Source organism: Amblyomma mixtum, chromosome 3 (assembly GCF_055824585.1).
Source record: "Amblyomma mixtum isolate Tamu chromosome 3, ASM5582458v1, whole genome shotgun sequence".
Classification (NCBI taxonomy): Eukaryota; Metazoa; Arthropoda; class Arachnida; order Ixodida; family Ixodidae; genus Amblyomma; species Amblyomma mixtum.
In genome coordinates, this window is record NC_143014.1 from 409,104,244 (window position 1) to 409,127,695 (window position 23,452).

At 51.5% G+C, this 23,452-nt stretch overlaps 1 protein-coding gene across 1 annotated transcript; it reads left to right on the forward strand.

Annotated features, from left to right (window-relative positions):
• The first annotated feature begins 19,668 nt into the window (after positions 1-19,668).
• Positions 19,669-22,617, forward strand: LOC149357566 (uncharacterized). Its single transcript, XM_089576620.1, has 2 exons — positions 19,669-21,165; positions 21,208-22,617. The coding sequence occupies exons 1-2, from the start codon at positions 19,669-19,671 to the stop codon at positions 22,615-22,617; spliced, it is 2,907 nt and encodes a 968-aa protein (XP_089432746.1).
• The last annotated feature ends 835 nt before the right edge of the window (positions 22,618-23,452 follow it).

Consider the following 23,452-nt stretch of genomic DNA (forward strand, 5'->3'; position numbering starts at 1 on the left):
GCTCAACTAAGCCCAGAAGGCAACATTTGCCTTCTGGCTGAACGTTTGTCCAAGCACATTGGAAACGCCTAACGTCATACTGTTTGGATAGGCGCGGTTTACAACAGGAGGGCACAAGCAGAGAATCAAGGAGAAAAATATTTGAAACAGGCCAAGAGTTTTTTTTATGCGTTGGTTGGGCACTTGTTAATCGCTTGTTCATCCCTTCTTTTCCGCGTGTTTCAAACAGCAAGGCCCACTCTATGAGAGGCACTCATCAGCGGCTGTGTGTTTCGCACGAGATTGATGTAAGCTGATACGGTGCATATCGGAGCTCTTGTGTACGCACGAGTGTCGCGTGTCAGTTAAGGTATGCCACATATGTAATCCATACAAGTCACCTTTCCGTAGCGCGTGAACTACTATATATGCAGCAGATGTGTTCATCTGTGACATTTGTGACGCGTATGAGCTCGTACGCAGCCTATACGCGTTCATACGAGACACATTAATTTGTGACACACATGAACTCGTATGAAGTATATGTGCTGATACGAGGCGCATTTGTCGACACATATGGCTCATATGGTGCCCATATGAGTCAAACGAGGCACATATGAACTCGTATGAAGCCTATATGTGTTCATATGAGGCACATATACTGACACATATAACTCATATGGGCTGCATACGAGGCAAAGGGAGAGAACGAGTACCGTGGAGGCGCAATGCCTTCGTATTCTTCCAATTCGAGTTCCCGCAGACGATGTAACGTTTTTTTCTTAAGCTATATGTATCTCTTATATAAGCGCATGGTCAGCGCTGTCCTATCATGGAGCAAACGCACGTTATTGTTTACCCATTCCTGCTTTAATGGAGTGCTCGACACGTTGCGCCATGCATATATGTTTTGGTGCTGTTCTGCAGGTATACCGCATTAACTGCGACGCCCAAGCACATCAAGGTACAGCGTATTTAACGTTAGAGTCGAGAAGTTATTTTTATAAAATGCTATTTATAGTTTTTGAAATTCAGGCCTGAAAATCGGTGCTGCATGTATGTTTCTCCGACTCGCATTCTTTCATTGCACGACTGGACTTTTTACATTTACACAGAACGAAGACCACAACCTTAAAGGGGGAAATAATCGCATGCATGCATGCAACTTTGCATATTTTAGTTTAAAAAACTGAGATTTAAAAAATCTCACAGGAGGTTATGCGGGTTTTTACGAAGATATCATTATCTACGCCCCGAACTATATATGCTTATAAATAATTAACAATGTGCGAGCTATATATATATATATATCGCGCCTATCGCCGCAATTGATAAAACTAAGAAGTCACAATAGCAACTGCATGATGCTCCATAGCAGTCGGCACTTCAAAGTTGCGTTGCCTATTGCAGGAATTGGCCAGCTTCTAAATATGGCAAAGTCAATGCAGGGGAAACATTCGAGAAAGTGGTCCAATACTGCCAACTTCTAAAAATGGCTGAGCCAAGGCGGGTGAAACGTCCGAGAAATTGGTCCAATACTACCAACTTCTAAAAATGGCTGAGCCAAGGCGGGTGAAACGTCCGAGAAATTGGTCCAATACTACCAACTTCTAAAAATGGCTGAGCCAAGGCGGGTGAAACGTCCGAGAAATTGGTCCAATACTACCAACTTCTAAAAATGGCTGAGCCAAGGCTGGGAGAACGTCTGAGAAACTGGTCCAATACCGCCAACTTCTAAAAATGGCTGAGCCAAGGCTGGGAGAACAGAGGCAACGCGGGGCCTTCACAGGGCTGTCGTTTGCCAACTCAGATCCTACATTGGACCGATGTCATGTGCTGCTTGGGCAGCGCCTGTGCGGTGCTTGGCTACTGAAGTTCGCACCAGAAAAGACAAAATAGCGAAGTTATCAGAAAGGCTGCCGGCTGTACTCGGGCGGCGACAAAACATGCCTGCCCACGTAGCGCGCTTTCGGCAACGGCGCTGGACGCGGGCGCGCCGGGCGACGAACTGCACTGCTCTCTGGCTGCCCTGGTCGTCGCTAGGCCTGTTTTGCATTGAAGCCGCGGTGGACAGCGCTTCGAAAGTAGCCTGGGTTATAATAAAATGCCTGCTTTTGGCATCACTTAACTGTCAACAGCACCGTCTCACAACAAAAAATATTGTCACTGTTGCGGTGCGCTCGGCAGCGGAGCCATATAGCGGACGCCAGGCGCGCAAGCCGGACCGCAACGGCCGGGCAGCGGCAGCTGAGCGGCGGTTGTGGCAAGAAATTTGCTCGTATTACAGTTGCTGCTCTACCAGCAACTCGGCATTGTTCAACGATCCTCAAGAATGATCTATTTTCCACACTTCTTGCTCCCACAATTTATTATTTACGTGAAAAAAAAATATTTAGCTCATATAACGCCAGCGGACGGGATCCAGGTTTGCCGGCCGGCCTGCAGACTCGATCGCTGTATTTCACATTCGCACCAGAAAAGACAGAACAGCCATGCTATCAGAAAGGCTGCCTATTATATTCGAGCAGTGGCAGCATGCCGAGCTTTCGGCAACGACGCCGCCTGCGGACGCGCCGGGCGATGAACTGCGAGGCTTGCCGGCGGCCCTGGTCGTCGCTAAGCCTACCTGGTTTTGCATCGACTATCGATACCGCAGCTGAGGGAGCTTCGGAACTGGTCAGCGCTGTAAAAGGTACTACTCTCGTCACCCCTTTAACTGTGAACCTGTCCCATAATAAAATAAAGATATGCTCGATTTCCGCGACGCCAGCGGAGCTAGCAAATGCCAGCTATGCGAGCGGCGACCAGGCAGTAAATAAAGCGGTCAGGAGATGAAATTTGCTTGTATCGCCGAATTAAATACTGCCAGCAACTTGGCATCAGCCAACGATCCTAAAAATGATTCATTTTTGGCATTCATCTATTCCACTGCTTGTTATGAGCGTGAACAAATAATACTAGCGTGTTTTTCTGACGCCGGCGGCCGGCATCCAGGCTGACAGGCCGGCCCCGAGAAACGCGCCCCCACGTCATTATGACGCTGGCGCTCTGCGCGCTCGCATTCTGCCCCTTGTCAGTGCGACGCGCCGCGTGCGGCCTGTCATTGACATCGGTTGGGCGCAGGCGGCGAGCTGCTGTAAGTCGTTGTTACGCCGCTCTCAACGGCGCGTCGCGCGCCCGGCAAGTAGCAGTCATGCCGAGAGCCCGCGACACCTCTGCCTGCGGGAGCCCCAACCGTGAACCTCCGAACCCGGTCGTAGACTCGAGTCTTCATCTCTATCGCAAGGGGTGGGTTGACTCGCAGCCCCATCTGCAAATTATGCCTAACCCTCTTCACGCTTCTGGAATATATTTTTCTGCAGCAAAGAACAGAAGCGCGGAACCGATGCGCGCCGCGATAGCTGACTCGTTCGTATCGAGTTCATGTAAACAGAGTCGTCGAGATGGGCTGACTTTGCTCAGCTCGATTCTCTGACTCAAACCACCGCTGTCAAGGAACACCACCTAGATAGGTTCACGTAAGCAAGGCTATGTCGAGCCGCTGATACTGAAGCCAAGGAGGATGGAGAAGCAGAACCGAAACCGAAACTGGTCCCAGGTCAGTGATTGATGTATGACCACGCGCTGCAGTTCAACAGAGTGCAATTACGTGTGCAAATAATTGGAAAACCTTGTTTCACTTTCTCAATTTCTCATAAAGCTATTATTTTAGGGCAAACGAAAGTTGAAGATCTCTCTATACGTTTCTGAAGGTCTTAAAATGACGTAGTCGAGTAGTGCGTGTGCCGGCCGACGGCGGCGTATGGTCGTTTCATGAACGCAAAAAGGCAGCGATTTCGAACGGGCTTTATTAAATGCAGACTCAATATTGAGACGAAATATTTCGGAATCAGCATGTCTAATGTTTATGGAAGCAGTAAAAATTAAAACCGGGCAGCTTCATTTTCTTTTCACAACCCCTTTAAGCAATCAAATATTATTAGTCTTTTTTCTTTTCCATCGGCCTGTTCAGAAATTCGGCTCATTTTCTGTAGCAATTATTTTTTTACTATGAGTGCACTTTGCTTTTCCGTTTAGCACCGCGTAGCCCAAAGTGTCACTCGGGATGCCAAAGCGCACTCCCCGTAAGTGCACTTAACTTGCCCGCTTGACAGGGGTATAGAGAGAAATAGGTAGAAATTAATTTAATAAAAATAAACACGTCTTTCCATGAGGGCATAAATACTTAGTTTCTATTTTCACTTCACGGGAGCACATTCCAGTGTGCCAGTAAGAGTCAAATCCCCAGCAGCTTGAAAGTGAAGTATTTCCTGGTAATATGGGAATATCACCATCAAATACTTCTGAACACAAGCTTCTGGTCATGAAATAAAAGCTGACAAAGTGAACATTTTGCTTTGTTAGTGTTTCGCAGAAGAGCCACCGTCCTATGCAGCTGCACGGAGCTGTTTTTTAATATCAGTCTAACAATAGGTTTCAACTTCATCTACACGCACTCGGCGAAACCACACTGTATTGAGAAAAATGCCTCTTTTCCTCTCGTTCATTGAGAGCACGGTGTTAGGTGCTATTGTCCCAGCAAAAGTGACAGTCACTGAGACAAACCAGCGCTAAACAGCTCCGCACCCGGGTAGTCTATGAGCGCATTTTCGAATCCATGCATACTGCTTCCAACTAAAAACAGCTCCGAATGCGCATCATGCGTTGAATATACTTCAAAAATTTTAGAAAAAAAATTATTGTGGCAAAAGAAGCAATATTACGTTTATTTGAAAAATAGCATATTGTTGCCAGACTCTCGTGAAAAACACTGTGGCCAGATTTCGAAAGTAAATTAGTAATTTATTTCAGAACAATATTCTTTAAGAACCAAATATTACTTCACGGCAATAAAAATGATGACTTAAAATTGGCAACGCGTACGTTATAATTTTGAGTTTATGTAATACGCACATTGTGTCTAGATTTTCGAGCTTTAAAAGTGCATAGTGGCCAGACTTCTATGCTGAATGACTTTTTTAACACCTTTTAGGAGTCCATTATTACTTAACGTCCTTTAAAATGATGACGCAAATTTGGCGACGCGTAGATTATGATTCTATGTGTGTGTGTGTGAGGCACATTGTGTGCAGATTTTCGAAGTTAGAAGAGTGGTGGCCAGAGTTATATGCTGACAAAGAAAAACAACTTTTTCTTTTTTGAAACAAGGTTTGCGTTATAGTATACGACGTGTTTTTATATGTGTGGTAAAAAGTTATGATTTCCTTGAAAGGTTCAATTTGCTTTACAGTCTCCAAAATCGACTGCAGTCGACATCGATGGCTGGGCAGGTCAAGCTTCGAATAAAACTAATGTTAGTATAATGTAAAACCATAGCGATAAAGGAACGTTGCATTATTTCTAAGGTTTGACGTATCTCGGAATATATCTGTGTTTGGCACGTAGTGAGGTTTTCCTATTAGCAGAACTTTTCTGTTTCATGAGACGGTATTCAAGTAGAACTTTTTGCTGGGATAGATGGTCCATTCTGACGTAAGTTCGGCAGCGCGAATGAAGGTGCCCGAAGGCGTCCCTTCTTCGTTTCTACTTCGGGCTTCTTCATTCGCCCTGCTTTACTTATGCCTTAGAGATTGTGATTGCCATAGAGCGCATGTACAGTCCCGAATTGTCACGAGAAAACTCTAAATGTCACCCATCCGCCATGATCAATTATGGCACCCTTCACGGTAGGCTGTTTAATCTTGGAGTCGATGCTGTCCGTTTCAAGGGGAATTTTTAAGTAGCACGTATTAATTGTGCTCTGTTGTATTTCGTGTCGCTTTGTAGCCCCAGGCTGCAACGTCGTATTAACTGCGTGGTTAAACGTTTCAAAGTTTAAATGTTTACTGAAGGTCAGGAAAAGTTATTCCAGCGTTTATTTCCAACGTTTATAAAACAACAACAAACGAACATATAGAACAACACACTGACAAAAAAGAGGAACGTGGTAGTTAATCTTTGGTTACACTCTTCCCCTGTATTAATAAATAAAATAGATGAACCCGGAGGTCTTTGTGGGCCTGTGGCGCAACGGATAACGCGTCTGACACACACACACACACACACACGCACACACACACACACACACACACACACACACACACACACACACACACACACACACACACACACACGCACACACACGCACACACACACACACACACACACACACACACACACACACACACACACACACACACACACACACACACACACACAAACACACACACACACAGACACATAGTTACTAGAACCAACTCAGTTTCACAGCTCCCCATACCGCCCAGCGGAGGAGAGTGTCCCAAGCGGCGGTCACGAGAACTAACGGCGGTGTAGTCGAGTCTTGCTCCCTGCCGGGAGCGTCGTCTGCTACAGGCAGCACAGAAGCGAGGAGCGGCCGGCACATATCAGGTTTTGGCGAGCTGCGTTTGCGCTCTACATGGCTGCAGTAAAATAATACTTCAATTGCGGCAGCTTTTCCTTCGAAGCTGCGTGTTATCTGGGAGAACACGTTTCTGTGATGCGAAATTAGGCTTTTAATATTGTGAAAAAAGTCCAAAAATGCTGGCAACACGCTCGCGAGCATTGTTTCTTGCTTTGCTCAATGGCTTGTGTTTTCTAGCGCGTACCCCAGTGCATAGTTCCTATAATGTAAAGAGGTCAGACAAAGTTTCAGTGCGTGGGTGCACTCTACTTTAGGAGGGAACGTAGTGAATATTCGAATAACCACTGCGTTGTCGGTAATGCTGCGGACTCCAGACTGTCACTTTGTGCAGCGCAGCTGGCCATTTCGGAATGCACTTTTGCGATCTCGGAATCCTCTAAGTCACCTCGTGGCACTGCTGTCCCGACACACTGGGCACCGCGATCCATTGGAGGCTTTCTCTTCGGCGTAGTGCATTTTGGCTTTGAAATATGCGCCTGGAATAAAGGAAACAGCTTCGGAAGAGAGCCTGGTGCCAGCATCCATTTCCCTGTCTCGAAAAGCACTTCCGTACCTTGCACTACATGGGGATAGTGCTTTAGAAGGTCTTCTTCTTCGAAATGGAGATCACAAACTTTGCATTTCGAAGTCAGTTTGCGATCCTTTCTGTGAAGTGCACGCTCCCATCTTTTAAACTCGATGTGGTCTTCTGGCGGCCCGAAGCAATGACGGTCCGTTGAGTCATCGTTGCGATACCCGCTATTGCACCCCGGTGAAAAGCAGGTCGGCATGAACAGGTCCGATGTCACAAAATACAAACAAAAATTAACTAAGAAGCAGACGACACAAAGCGGCTGTCGCAAGCGCGCTTTACAAAGGGCCGCAGCAGGTCCAGCAACCAGCGTCTCCGCTTCGGCCAACGTTTCTAGATAAAGACAGTTGGAAAACATGCTCCGGGTATGCGGCCCCTTTCTGTCGCCGATTTCATCTCAAAGAGATACGAGCGCCATCTTTCGGCTGGTAGGAGTACCGCGTTTGCTTTTCCATGGCCTCCGTGCCTCCGTATCCAGCTGAAGCATCGGTACTTTAACACTGGGCTTGATCTCAGAGGCCACGATTTCTCTTCACCGCCGCGGCGCCCATTGGCTCCGCTTGGTCACAGTTTGCTGCGCGAATGATTACTGTTAGCTCGCGCCTCGCATCGTCTGCGCAGGGGGCGGCTGCTTCTAGCCGCGCTCATCTACGAATTTTTTTTTTAATTCGTGAAGTCTGCCTTGAGGCATAAGTTGAGAAAAGGAGGAGTGGAATGTAGGTTACAGAAAGTTAAAAGAAGGAGTGTAGACCAGTTTCGGCGAGGTACTCCCATAGGCTGCTGGTGAAGTGATTGTCCATAGTGCACTTCACATAGTCCCCGTCGCGGTTCCACCACAGGCCGACCTCCCTGAGGAGCTGTTTTCTAATAGGGGCCGTCGCTGGGCAAGTCCACAACAGGTGCCGCACATCACAAATGTCCTGTGCAGCGCCGCCGTGAGGGCAGCTGTCAGTTGCTGGCAGATATTAATCACCCCACCGATAACGGACAGATGGGGTCAGGGCCGCCCCTGCCCGAACCCGGCGCACTGATACCTCCTCCTGCCGAGTTAGACTACGGGGGAGAGGGTGCGAACACGGAGGAATTAGAGCGCGTGTTCACTGGCGCAGAGCTTGTGAATCGGAGACATGGGACAGGAACGGATCTGGGGGAAGAGGGGAAGGTGGCGGGTCGTCTGATGTGTCAATGTGAGTCATAGCATCTGCTTGAATGTTATGTGGATCGTGAGCATGACCGCGAATCCAGTGTATGCGTACAGGACATGTGTATTTTGCGCAGAGTAGGTGAATTGATTGTGTAATCTGGAATGTGCGTCGAACAGCCTTAAGCTGTTTAAGGACGGCGAGGGAGTCTGTATAAATATGAACTGCATTGAATGTGGGAACGAGCGGAAGGGAAGCAATGGCATTGTAAATGGCTTGAAGTTCCATTGCCAGGGGGGTACATGTATCTGCGGTGTACGTCGCACGAGAGTTGAGATGCGGATGGGAGGGACTATATACAGCGGTAACTCCCCGCTCTGCAGTATGTGACGCATCGGTGTACAATATGCACCCTTCAGGCAGATGCGCGGCTGATACCGACGGGGAAACAGTGGGGCGATTGTCTGTGAGCTGACAATACGACCACGGAGGGAGCGTCTTTAAACGATGAAGTTGTAGAGACTGTTTGCGAGCTCTGTTTGCCACCCGCTGGTCGATGAGTTCACTGAGAGTATTAATTTGGGCGAACTCCTGAAGCACGGGTATGGGTGTCAAACGAGGCAAAAATGTTATTGCGCGCATAGCCTCACGATTGATAGCTTCAAGGGAGTCCCACTGTCTGCGGGTGAGACGTTGAAATTGTGCCTGATATATTATCCGTGGCTGAAGGATAGAGCGCACAAGCTGGCGGGCCGTATGAGCACGTGCGCCACCAGATCGCATAGCTATGCGACGAATCAGACCTATAGTAGCGTGAGCTGATTTACGTGTGGCTGTCAGCCAAGGGGTGCCAGTCCCAGAGGTATGAAGGAGGAGGCCAAGAATACGAACAGTTTCTACCTGAGGAATCGGAGACCTATCTACTGTAAAGTTTAAAGGGACTGCTTTCCGTAAGCCAGCTTTGTTTCCAATGCGAATGAAACATGACTTAGTAGGCGAGAGGGTTAGACCCAGAGGTGGGAGGCGAGATATCAAGACATCTAGCGCATGTTGGAGGGCCCACTGATGGATAGACGCATCTGGGTGACAGCACCACAAGGTTATGTCATCGGCGTACGCAAGCACACGGATAGAAGGGACGGTTTCTAGGGCTCTAACAAGAGGAATAAAAGCCACATTGAATAATGTTGGGGCGAGAACGGAGCCCTGGCGCACTCCTCTATTGGAAGTGAAGTTACCAAAGGGCTTTCTACGAATTGCGAAGTCCGCGTGCGCTCTACGTCTGGGGTACGTCAGGGCAGGATGCTCGAGGTAGAGCTTCTGGCTGTAAATATCGGAAATAACTGGAAGCCCTTCTTTCCGCGGTTTAGAGAAACATTACGTACCGCTTGCCTCCTCGTAGTTTATGTTGATAATATTATATAAAAACGTTGGGCTGGGAGTAGCAGACGACGCGCTCATCCTAAAGCGACCGCAGCGCCACCGCCTAGACGGTGATCGCGTGGGGCCGCTCTGCTCCCTGGCTCGCCGGCGCAGTTTGCCAACTGTCTTTACTAGAAACGTTGGCTTCGGCGGAAGCGGTTACTGCGACGCGCGTTCTTTCAAGGGCGTAGCAGGGCCAGCAACCAACGTCTCCGCTTCAGCGGACGCTGTTACTTCGACGCGCATCTTTTCTATCTCTGTTGCTGTTACGTTAATATGTAAATAGTTTTATTACCATTGTACCTCTCCCCCTGTCCTTTCTACAATCCTCTCACCTCTTTCATTTCACTCCTACACACTGCCTGCTATCCTTTATTTCTGCTGAACCAGCTGAGGTGCTTTCAGCAGCGATGGCAGATGCCGGAGCTAGCAACAATCTTTTTCCTTTCATTTACCATGTATTGCTTTCAATTCTCTTCTGTCTGCACGTGGCAGCGGTGGTGGCTCAGCTGTATATCGGTGGCCTGAATAAATGACTGTCCGTCGAGTCATCGTTGCGATACCCGCTATTGCACCCCGGTGCAAAACAGGTCAGCATGAAGAGGCCCGATGTTACAACATACAAACAAAAAATTCAGGCCCCGCTTTGAGGATCTAAACTGCGCGAGACGAAAGCCTTTCCACGCAACTTTGGCCGCACGGCTGTTGGCACACACGAGGCGGCAGAACCAACGTTATTTTGCGAGGAGGCTATGGGGTGACTTGGTTTGGCTAGCCATGACTAATTGGGTCATGACCCATGCCTTACTAGTCATGATTGGTTACTAACTAGTCATGATTGGTTAATGACTAACTAGCCATGACTAGTTAATTGATGGCTGGTTAATTACTAGCTAGTCAAGACTAATAAGTTGATGACTAACTAGTCATGATTCGGTAATTATGAACTAGTCATGTCTGGTTAATGACTAGCTAGTCGTGACTAACCAGCAATGACAAACCAGTCATGACTAGTCATGACTAAGCAGTCATTAAGCAATAGTAACTAGTCATGTCTGCTTAATGACTGACTACTCATGACTAACCATTCATTGACCAATCATAACTAGTCATGACTACTTAATGACTGCTTAATGACTAACCAGTCATGACTAATCAGTAATTAGTCATGGTTAGTAATGACTAACTAGTCATGACTAACCATGAGTGGTTAGTGGCTAGCTAGTCATGACTTACTAGTCATGATTGGTGATCACAAAATGAACAAGGGAGGGGAAAACCTCAGTTTGCTAGAGCCAACGTTTCGACAAGGGGACTTGTCTTCGTTTACTAGTCATGATTGATTATTGACTAACTTCTCATGATTAGTTAATGACTAACTAGCCATGATTGGTTAATGACTAACTAGCCATGATTGGTTAATTGATGACTGGTCAATGACTAGCTAGTCATGACTAATTAGTTGATGACTAACTAGTCATGATTGGTTAATGACTAATAGGTCAGGACTATTTAGGTCATGAATAATTAGTTGATGACTAACTAGTCATGATTGGTTAATGACTAACTAGTCATGACTAGTTAATTGATGACTGGTTAATGACTAGCTAATTTGACTTATTAGTTAATGACTAACTAGTTATGATTGGTTAATGACTAACTAGCCATGACTAGGTTTGGTTTGGTTTGGTTTGGTTTATGGGGTTTTAACGTCCCAAAGCGACTGAGGCTATGAGAGACGCCGTAGTGGAGGGCTCCGGAAATTTCGACCACCTGGGGTTCTTTAACGTGCACTGACATCGCACAGTACACGGGCCTCGAATTTCTCCTCCAAAGAAATTCAACCGCCGCGGCCGGGATCGAACCCGCGTCTTTCGGGCCAGCAGCCGAGCACCATAGCCACTGAGCCACCGCGGCGGCAAGCCATGACTAGTTAATTGATGACTGGTCAATGAACTAGGTAGTCATCACTAATTGGTTGATGACTAACTAGTCATGATTGCTTAATGACTAACTAGTTATGACTAGTTAATTGATCACTAGTTAATGACTAGCTAGTTTGACTTATTAGTTGATGACTAACTAGTCATCTTTGCTTAATGATGAACTAGACATGTCTGGTTGATGACTAGCTAGTCACGACTAACCAATCATGGCTAACTACTGATGAGTGATTAATGACTAACGAATGACTAACCAGTCATGACTGGTTAATCATCACTAGTTAGTCATTAAACAATCATGACTAACTAGTCATGAGTTAATGACTGGTTCAAATGCCAAATGAGTAATTAATGACTTCAAATGCCAAAGGCCCTGGTTCGATGCTCAGCCTCGACACAGCTTTTTAAGTAGTGACGCCGAAACACGGACACATCTGCCGACACGGCTGCAAACGACAGTATGAGGCATTAAAGGCTTTCGCCTTAAAATTAACTGAGAAGCGGACAACACAAAGCGGCTGTCGCGAGTGCACCTTAAAAAGGGCGCAGCAGGGCAGCGAGCCGCACAGAGCGGCGACGAGGGTACGAGGGAGCAAGACTCGATCGCAGCGCCACTAGTTCGCGCGACCGCCACTTGGGACAGCTCTCTGGGCACCGCTGTGAAACTGACTTGGTTCTAGTAACGTTGCACACACACACATACGCCGCCGCGGTGGCTCAGTGGTTATGGTGCTCGGCTGCAGACCCGAAAGACGCGGGTTCGATCCCGGCCGCGGCGGTTGAATTTCTTTGGAGGAGAAATTCTAGATGCCCGTGCGCTGAGCGATATCATTGCACGTTAAAGAACCCCAGGTGGTCGAAATTTCCGGAGCCCTTCACTACGGCGTCCCTCATAGCCTGAGTTGCTTAGGGACGGTAAACACACACACACGAGCGCACACACGATCACGCACACACACACACGCAGGTGGAACCAATGGTTAAAACAACCTGGTTTTGCTGCTGCTGGCCGCAAGACCAGTTGCGATGGCCGCCATAGAAGGAGGAGTCACAGTAGCGACGCGGAGCGTAAGTAATACCCCTGTCAAGCGGGCAAGTTAAGTGCACTTACGGAAAGTGTACTTTGCTGTAAGTACACTTTGCCGCATCTAAACGACGCAAGTGGAGTGTCACTCGCGGAAAGTGCACTCCGCCAGGAGTGCGTTCACGGAACATACTTTGCTGGCCGAGTGCGTAGCCTCGACGCCAGCGGTTCCAATGGTACAAAATTTATAATGCATAAATAGTACTTACAACATTATTTTACGTGTTATAAACTGTTTTCAGAAAAAAGTTCGTTGGTTATAGCTACAACCGAAGCAACAAAACAAGTAAACGTGATCAGATGCAACATCGCTGCCCGCGGCCATCTTGTTTGTTGTCGAAATTCTGGATAGCCTTGGCTGGTCTTGGCTTTTCTGCTATTTAATTTTTTTTTTCATCGTTAAAAACTGTTGAGCCTCGCTTTATTTGCACTATCACGTTAAGCTATAGTGCCTAGAATATACTGGCTAGTGTGCGCAGCGCGCGCATTTCGTACGGGAGGGCGAGGCCCCCGCCGCGATGCCTGCGCGGAGAGGCCGCAAGGGGCGCTGCCAGTCGGGTGGGTGCGCAAAAGCCGCCGAACTCCTGTAGTCTGCTGTCGCGCCGATACCGCAGCCTCGCGCGATTGCTCTCGTGAAATCAATGTTTGACAAGCATTATCTCTTGGATTGTGAAGCTGTAAGACGCTAAACGTGAGCAAGAACGTCCTGAAATGTTGAAGGCTAAGCGGTGATGCAAAGAGAGGACGTGTATTGTTCCGTTGCGTCGAAGCGGTTATCGGTCTAACGAAGAAAGGGTGTCTTTGTTCACTGCACCGGCGGACCCAGCACGGCTTGCTGAATGGGAAAGTAAGATCAAGAGGGCAGACAGAAGGCTGACACCGAAGGCTATCGTATGCGAAAAACATTTCCAGAACGAATGCATCGAAAGATCTTTTAAGATTTCGGTGAACGGCGTCGTGAACGAACTCGCCCGAGTGAAGCCACGCCTGAAGCCCGATGCTGTTCCTACAGTATTCGAAAATTATCCACCTCCTCTTCTGCCAAAAAAGACGGTGAAAAGGAAGGTGCGAAACATTTGCGACCAAGGACCGGCACCTAAACGGAAGCGAAATGTCGAGCTGGTGGATCCCGAGTTGTGCTCTGCAGTCAACTGTGATGATACGCGGGTTGACTCTCATTGCGTCGCTCGTGGAGGCGCATCAGATGAACTCCAGAACCGTTCCGATTCCGAGCAGACAGACATTGCTACAGGACCGATGTGTGATAGAGAAGCGATACTGCAGTGTCCGTGCCCAAGTAATGTTCGGCACCCGTTGGATGTAATTCTGATTCCGGTGACATGGATGAAGTTGCCTGCTGCGCCTAATGTCGCTTTAACTTATGCCTGTTGCGAGACCGAAGCTGGTGACTTTTCGAAACTATTCATCGAAAGAATGGTGACTTTTGGAAAACCTTTGCGTGAGCACAGTTCTGTAATTGCCACAATTTACTTCCGAGGAAGAGAAAAGGAAAAGCGCGTGCTTACAGCCCGCCATGAGGCAGAGACATTAATCAAAGAAATGGCTCTGCGTGGCCTCTGTAATGGATGTGGCATGATTCCTGTTGCAGGCAAGCACACTTCATACAGAAGTATGTACTTTGCAGAGAAATGCTTGCTGACCACCGATGGTAAAGGAGAGTCATGCTTTCACTACAAATATTTACGGAAGCTCTCGCAGAACAACATGTGCAGAAGAAAAAAGACGAAAGATCCTTGCAGTGACAAAAAAAAATTCAAGAATTTTTCTCGTGCTTTGAAAAAGACAAAGAAAAGCCTGGCCAATGCTCAGCGTCATGTGGCTCAAATGAAGGAACAAAACAAAGCACTGAGCGAAGAAGCACTCGAGGTAAAAATACAGTCACCCCCGAAGAAGCAGCAGTTAGCTGTGAGAGCTTGTTTCCTGGCCGCAAGACGAAAGTCTCTGAGAGGCATGCCATATGATGATGCCTGGATTGTGGAATGTTTGCTAATGAGGATGCGGAGCCCAAAGCTCTACGAGCACCCTCGGAAGCAGAACATTATGATTTTGCCTGGGCGAAAATGCTTGCAAAAATATCTGCAATGATTTAAGGGTGGCTTTGGTCTGAACACGAAGGTTTTTGAGACTAAGCGAAAAGACCAAAAGCATGGACACGTTCAGCCGTAATTGTAACAAGTTCTCTTTACTTGGAACTTTTAAAATTTATATAAATTATAGGCTGCGATGGATTCATAATAGCGTAGTGTTTTATCTGTTTCCGTACTAATACAGTCAAAAGCTGTAAGTTTGATATACTGCCGCTGTGGCAAATATAAATTGTGCTACTCTATCACACTCAAAGTTAATTTGTGCAGGTGAAGCCTACACAGTGTCTGTCTGTTGCTGGCAATCTGCGACAGTGTCTGTCTGTTGCCACTGCAATTGAATACGCGCTTTTTCGTACTTTCTGCTGGCCAAAAAGCATTACCTCAACTCGCACTACCCCTTTGATTAAACACGCTGCATTCATTCTATTAAACCGAATTGTGTTTTTTGTGAAACGTGTTTTTTTTTAGTTTGAATTCCATCAACCGCTCGCGTGTGCTTACATTTGGTCAGCGTTTGGTTTGGTTAGCCCTTTCCAACCCTCAGCGGCGCGACGCGTGCGAGAAACCGGCTCGCCCCGACGCGCGCGCTCACCCGACACCCTCTCGCACCACAGCGCCGCTATGCGGCCGCCGCGGCAGGCATCACCTCGGGTGCCACCGCGCCGCCCGCGCTCAGCACACTAGCCAGTATATTCTAGGCACTATAGTTAAGCAATCAAATATTATTAGTCTTTTTTCTTTTCCATCGGCCTGTTCAGAAATTCCGCTCATTTTCTGTAGCAATTATTTTTTTACTATGAGTGCACTTTGCTTTTCCGTTTAGCACCGCGTAGCCCAAAGTGTCACTCGGGATGCCAAAGCGCACTCCCCGTAAGTGCACTTAACTTGCCCGCTTGACAGGGGTATAGAGAGAAATAGGTAGAAATTAATTTAATAAAAATAAGCACGTCTTTCCATGAGGGCATAAATATTTAGTTTCTATTTTCACTTCAGGGGAGCACATTCCAGTGTGCCAGTAAGAGTCAAATCCCCAGCAGCTTGAAAGTGAAGTATTTCCTGGTAATATGGGAATATCACCATCAAATACTTCTGAACACAAGCTTCTGGTCATGAAATAAAAGCTGACAAAGTGAACATTTTGCTTTGTTAGTGTTTCGCAGAAGAGCCACCGTCCTATGCAGCTGCACGGAGCTGTTTTTAATATCAGCCTAACAATAGGTTTCAACTTCATCTACACGCACTCGGCGAAACCACACTGTATTGAGAAAAATGCCTCTTTTCCCCTCTTTCATTGAGAGCACGGTGTTAGGTGCTATTGTCCCAGCAAAAGTGACAGTCACTGAGACAAACCAGCGCTAAACAGCTCTGCACCCGGGTAGTCTATGAGCGCATTTTCGAATCCATGCATACTGCTTCCAACTAAAAACAGCTCCGAATGCGCATCATGCGTTGAATATACTTCAAAAATTTTACAAAAAAAATTATTGTGGCAAAAGAAGCAATATTACGTTTATTTGAAAAATAGCATATTGTTGCCAGACTCTCGTGAAAAACACTGTGGCCAGATTTCGAAAGTAAATTAGTAATTTATATCAAAACAATATTCTTTAAGAACCAAATATTACTTCACGGCAATAAAAATGATGACGTAAATTGGCAACGGGTACGTTATAATTTTGAGTTTATGTAATACGCACATTGTGTCTAGATTTTCGAGCTTTAAAAGTGCATAGTGGCCAGACTTCTATGCTAAATGACTTTTTTAACACCTTTTAGGAGTCCATTACTACTTAACGTCCTTTAAAATGATGACGCAGATTTGGCGACGCGTAGATTATGATTCTATGTGTGTGTGTGAGGCACATTGTGTGCAGATTTTCGAAGTTAGAAGAGTGGTGGCCAGAGTTATATGCTGACAAAGAAAAACAACTTTCACCCGTGTTTTACTCGTGTTTAACCCGTGTTTTTACTCGTGCGTTTGACTTGTGTTCCCCTAACCCTATTTCTTCACCCTCCCTCTTTTCCTACTCTTCTCCGCGTTATCACTTGTAATTACTCGTGTTTTGCTCGCGTTTCTTTACCCGTGTCTTACTCGTTTTTTTTTTACTTGTGTTCCCCTACCCCTAGTTCTTCTACCTCCTTCCTTTCCTACTCTTCTATCCGTTTCACTTGTTTTTTTTTTCGTTTTTTTTAACCGTGTTTTTCTGGTGATTTTCTACTCGCCCTATTTTTTATATTTCCCTTCTTTGCCCCCCTTCTGCATTTGCTTTCTTTTCTCCTCCTGTTGTTTTTTGCCGTACTCCATACTCGCAGGGGACCCCCATAACATTATGGGGGACCACACTGCGAGTGACGAGCCTGTCCCTGGCACAAGCCACTCCCCACGCAGCCCAAGGCGCACCCTCCACCACCAGCGGTCTGCCAGTCTAACCGTTGATCCCAAGTACTTCCTCCGCCACCTCCGCCTGCGGGTGGCAGCCCTTCTGGCAGAGGCCAACCGGGGCCAACGGGTCCTCCAGACGCCGGATCTTCCGGGCCGTCACCAGGCCTCCACACCCCCCTTGGAAACCACTGTCCAGGCTACTGCCAGCCTGCAGCACAGCCCTTGCAGCTCCAGGCACCCCTCGCCTACGCGCAGCGCTTCCCCCCCCCCTTGCGCGAAGCGCTTCCTCCTCGCTAGCGCGCAGTGCTTCCCCCTCGCCAGCAGTCACCCGCCAGAGGGCCCAGTTCCTGAGGGACCACCCTGACCTGCCCCCCGGCCCCAGGCGGCAGCCCAGGAAACCCCGACGCCCCAGGCCTCACCAGGAGCCGTCCCCGGAGCACCTGCCCTCAGGGAGCCCCCAAGCAACTGTGCCCACTCAGCTGCCCGTTGCCGATCCCTCCCCTCTGATCACCCCCTCTGTTGAGGTCTCTTCCCCAGGAGGGCCCACAGACCAGAGATCCTCGGCACTAGAGAAGCTGCTCAACGCAGCCAGTCAACAACAACAGGTTGCCTCCTCCCGGTCCAGCACCTCAACCCCACCGGTCCATGCCCCTGAGGAGTCTCTCTCCCCCCCAGGCCATGGCCCTCCAGAGGTAAGTGGCGAGCCCTCGCTACTTAACCCTCCCCCTCTGCTCCAGCCAGTCAGGACCAACGTGGGCCAGACGGGTGGATCCTGGTGAACCGCAAGGCCAGGCGTCCAGGAGCCCGTCCACGGCCCCGTGGGGCCACTGTCCTCTTCCGGCCCCGCCAGAGGTCCTTCTCTCTCAGGGACGTTGTCAAGGAGGACTACAGCGCCTTCCTGTACTCCCGGCCTGGCGTTTTGGAGGTACGAGTTAACCGCAGGCGCAACATCATCGCCGCGGACGTCTCCACCCCAGAGGCCAGGGCAGCCCTCCTGGGTCTCAGCTCCCTGCTGTCTACCCCAGTCCGGGCTTTCGAGGCCTCCCGCCCGGATGGCTTCATCGGGGCCGTCTTCGGTATCGACCCGGAGGTGTCTGAACAGGACATCGCCGACACCATCGAGTCCTCGGTGGAGATCCTGGCCATCCGTCGCCGTGGCCGTGCTGTCACCGCCCGTTTTGCAGCTGAGCCCCCGGACCAGGTCCAGATTGCCGGGATACTGTTCCCGGTCCACCCTTTCAAGGCCCGGCCCTTGCTGTGCTCTCGGTGTGGTGGCTACAACCACGTGGCTGCCTCCTGCTCGAAACCGCAGCGTTGCACTTTCTGCGGGGGCCACCACCACCACCGGGCCTGCAGAGCAGACGTCCCCCGCTGCATCCACTGCGGTGGACGCCACTGCGCGGAGGACCCCTCCTGTCCCATCTGGAGGGAACAGAGTAAGGTGGCGACTGCTCTCCGCAGGCATGCAGAGCCTGGGGCCCGCCGGGCGGCCAGGGTCCAGATCCGCCACCAGCAGCAGCCTCCCAGGGAACCGGGACCCGGATCCTCCAGGGTCACCCGGGGGCTCAGCTATGCCAAGGCCCTGCAGACTCGGGGCCCCGGACCTTCCCGCCCTGCTGCCGGGGTCCCAGCCCGCTCTCCAGCGCAGGATGCCCAACAGACGGTGACGGCAGCCCTGCGGCTTGCTGTCCAGGCCCTCTTGCCACAGCTCCCCCGTGACTCGGGCGCACGTCAGATGTGCCTGGCTGTCCTCGCTGCCGAGGGCCCCTCCACCCAACACCATGGATCGCCGTAACTCGGCCCCCTCACGGCCTCGGGTCATGCAGTGGAACGTGAATTCCCTGCGTGCCCGGCGGGCCGATATAAAAGACCTTGTTCTGCAGGGCTCCCTGGACTACGACATCATGGCTCTCCAGGAGACCCGGATCCCTGCAGAATCCTCCCGTCTCCCAGGGTACACTGGGTACTCGGGCCGCTCCTGCTGCTCCCTCCAGGACTGCAGTGACGCCCCCTGCCGGGACGACGCCCACCCCCAGGAGAGACCCCGCACGGCCATCTATGTCAGAAATGGGATCCCCCATACTGTCCTGGCAGCCGATGACCCTGACTTGGGTCACCTGGAGATCTGTGCTGTGCGCGTCCGCATGGGCAGCACGGACACCACAGTGGCCTCAGTCTACCTCCCACCCAGTGTGCCTTGGGACCCTTCCTGCCTCACGGCCCTTCATGCACGACTTGGTAGGGATGTTCTAATCTGTGGAGATTTTAATTCTCACCACAGGGATTGGGGCAGCCGTACCACGTCCGCCAGAGGCAGGAAGCTTCTGGATGCCATCACTGCAGCCAGTCTCAGGGTCCTGCAGCCCAGGGCCCCTACCTTCATCCGACCAGGCCGTTCGTCCATCATCGACCTAGCCTTGCTGTCGGACGCCTGCCACTACACCTGGGATAGAGCTCCGGATTCCATGGGCTCGGACCACTTCCCCATCCTTCTGAACCCTTCCTCTTGAAGGCGCAGGAAGGAAAAAGTGTACAAAATCACCAAGTGGCCCATGTTCAGGGAACTCGCAAAGGACATCCCCCATGCAGAGGACTTCCTGACCCTGCTGGGCAAGTGTGCACAAAGTGCTACTGTGTCCTGCTCTACCTCAGTGCAGGCCCCTGTCCCAGACCTTCGCCTCCTGGGACTCCGAGCTGCCAGGAGACGAGCCGAGCGGAAGGCGGAGAGCACGTGGCTCCCAGAGGACTGGACGGCCTACCGGCGGATTGATGCTGTCTGCCGTCGCCAGACGAACCGCCGGGCTAGGGAGGGCTGGGCTGGCGTCTGCCAGTCCATCCGCTCGGCACGGCAGTCGGCGACGGCCTGGCGACTCCTGCGGTCCCTCCTCCAGGTCGCAGCAAACCGACACCCAGTCCTCGGTGCCGCCATTGCCCGGGGGGTGTCGTACCAGGCACTGGCGGAGCAGCTGGCCGACCACCTCACCAAGGCTGCCCACCCGAGTCCAGGCCCACCACTGGGACCTCCGTCCCAGTGTCGAACCCAACTTCCTCCTGTCCTTGCAGGTGCTGTTGGCGTAGCCTCCCTCTGCACTGACCCGATCACCCCACACGAGCTGCTCAGGGCCCTCCATCGGTCCAAAAAGAAGAGCGCTCCTGGGGCAGACGGGCTCACATTGCAGATGCTGCGGAACTTGGATGCCCCGGAAAAGGCCCGCCTGCTGACCGTGTTTAACGACATCTGGTCGAGCGGCATCCTGCCGGAGAGCTGGACCACGGCCATCGTGGTCCCTATCCTCAAACCCCGCAAGCCCTCCAAGGAGCTGTCGTCCTACCGACCCCTCTCGCTGACCTCAGCTGCCTGTAAGACCATGGAGTCGGTGGCCCTCCAACGACTCACCTGGATTGCTGAGGCTACTAACTTTCTTCCCGAGAACTTGACAGGTTTTCGCAGGCACCACTGTACCGCAGACTCCATCGCGGACGTGGTGTCATCCCTCGAGGAAGCGAAGTTCCACGGAGACGTTGCCATCCTTGTCCTCCTGGACGTCCAGTCGGCCTTCGACGGTCTGCCCCACAGCACCATCGAGACGGCCTTGGACGAGCTGGGGGTGACAGGTAACCTCCGGCGGTTTATAACCTCCTTCCTGTCCAACCGTTCTATGCAGGTTCGGGTTGGCCGCACTCTGAGCAGTCCTCGCCCCATCACCACCGGGGTCCCTCAGGGGTCTGTCCTCAGCCCTTTCCTCTTCAACCTGGTCATGGCAGGCCTCCCTCGCTCCATCCAGCAGGACCGCCGCCACAGAGTTCTCTGCTCTGTATACGCGGACGATGTCGCCCTCTGGGTCCGAGCTCCGAGGAGGCAGATTACCTCTGCCAGACAGGCCCTCCAGCGTGCCCTCAACGGGGTGCAGCAGTTCCTGGCGACCAAGGGGCTGTCTCTCTCAGCCACGAAATCTGAGGCTTTGTTTATACATCCGAGGGGAGCACGAGCCACGGCTCAGATTGCTACCCTCAAGATTGACGGCACTAAGCTACCTTGGAAATCGCAGGTGAAGTACCTTGGTCTCACCATCGACCACCGGCTCTCCTAGATTCCTGCTGACAAGGCCCTCCTGTCCCACATGGAGCGAGTCGGCCGAGCAGTACTTTCCATCGTCGCCCGAGGCAACGGCTGCACCCCCACCTGGGCCATCCGACTCTTCGAGGCAGCGGCGACATCAGCCATCCTTTACGCCCTCCCCCTAGTTACGCTCCGGAGCACCCGCCTTAATCGCATGGAACTCTCTCGCAGGAAATGGATCCGCCGCTTCCTGGGGGTTCCACCGCGATCGCAGGTCCCGGCCACGCTGGCAGAGGCGGGCATCTTCCCGCTGGACCTCCTGCTCCTGCAGATGGGCCTGACCCACACGGACCGGCTCGCCCACGTTCGTGATGGTGGTGCCCTCCGTGCTCGCCTGCAGGCCAATGCCGAGTCTAGGATGGGGAAGCTCCACGCACTCTACGTGGAGACACTTGGGCCTCCCCAGGGCCTCCCAGTCCTCCCCCCTCTTCCAACCCGACCTCCTCTGCAGGTCACCCTGGACCTTGACGGCGTGACCAAACGCCACTCCCCTGCTGCAGCACTCCGCCAGACCACTGCTGCCTTCCTGGAAGAGTGCAAAGGGACCACCCTCCTCTTCACCGATGGCTCGGTCCTACCAGCCACAGGGCAAGCAGCAGCGGCTCTGGCAGTGCCCCAACTGCAGCAGAGCCGGTCCTGCAGACTTTCCTTCCCGGGCAGCTCCACGGCAGCTGAGCTGGCAGGTCTCCACCTGGCAGCAGAATTCATCGGGTCTACCACCCCACCTGGCCCTGTTGCTGTCCTGTGTGACTCTCGGCCTGCCCTCCAGCTCCTGAGCAGGCCCCACATCTCGCAGACATCGGCGAGTGTCCTGCGTGCCCACCTGCACGCACTGGAGGATGCAGGCTACCAGGTGTCCCTTCACTGGGTCCCTGGCCACACCGGCGTCCAGGGCAACGAGGACGCCGACTCCCTCGCCAAGGCTGCCCACAACGATGGGTCGCCCGTGACCACTAAAGTGGCCCCGCATGATTTTGCCCGGCATCTACTAAGGCGAGCGGTAAGGGCAAAGCATCCTGACAGGCGTATCTCTGCGTGCAGGCCCTTCCACCGGCTCCCAGACAAGATCCCGCGCAGAGAACGTGCTCTCCTGCTCCGACTTCGGATCGGATGCTCATGGACGCCGACACGCAAGTTCGTAGTTGGTATGGCCTCCTCCCCTGCCTGTCCATCGTGCGGGGATACAGGCACCATGGGTCACCTGTTGGGTGCATGCCCTACTTTTGCTCTGCCTCGTAGCCGTCTATTTGCAGGCTACCGTGCCCTCGGCCTGCCAGCAGACACGGAGGACCAGCTGCTGTTCCCGGCCCGGAACCACCTGTCCGCCTGCCGGCTCCTGCTGGCCTACCTCAAGGAGACCGGCCTGGACACCCTTCTGTAGCCCGAGGAACCTGGACCTGCAGCCCAAGGCCTGCGGCCTTCTGGACTTGCAGCCTTGGACCTGGACCCTTCTGGACCTTCGGCTCCTCCCAGCCACATGAAGGTCTAGGAATCTGCCTCCCCCAGCCCGGTGCTTGCACACTATCCTAGTGCACCGAGGCTTCCCCCCGCGAGCTGTTGTTGCGGCGGCGGCGCTGCTCCAAGACCCCTCCCCCTGCACGGACTCGGACCGCTCCCGTCTCGGCGACGACCATACCCCCTCCCCTCCCTACATTCCCCTTCCCCTGGTCCCCAAGAGTGATGCCACCAACTGGCCAACATACGTCGGGACCAGTACCCCCTTCCAAGAATACCCCAAAGTAATAATCATCGTCATCATCATTAAAGCCTGGGCAGTCGCAGATGAGATGTGAGAGGGTTTCAACTCCACCACATTCCTTACAGGAGGGGTCGCCAATGCCGCGAAGGCGGTGGAGTTGCTCTGCCGTCCACACACAGCCAATGCGCATTTTAAGGAGCGTGGCTCGGTCGCGGACTGAGAAGTCGGCGCAATGAAGAGGGCGAGGTGGTTTGTGTGAAGCAACACGCTCGTCGGGGTGTCGAGAAAGGACGGTTTCGTAGATGGCGAGGTGGGCGGTGTCAAACTTTGTGACATCTGAAGAGATGGGAACATCCTGGTTGTGAGCCCGTTTGGCCAGGGTGTCAGTCCGCTCGTTCCCAGTTATCCCGACATGGGCGGGGATCCAGTGGAGCGAGACGTTTGTGCCGCGATCTTTGAGAGCGCGAAGCTTGCGGTCGAGAATTTGTACCACGGGGAGATGACGGGTGTGGTGTTG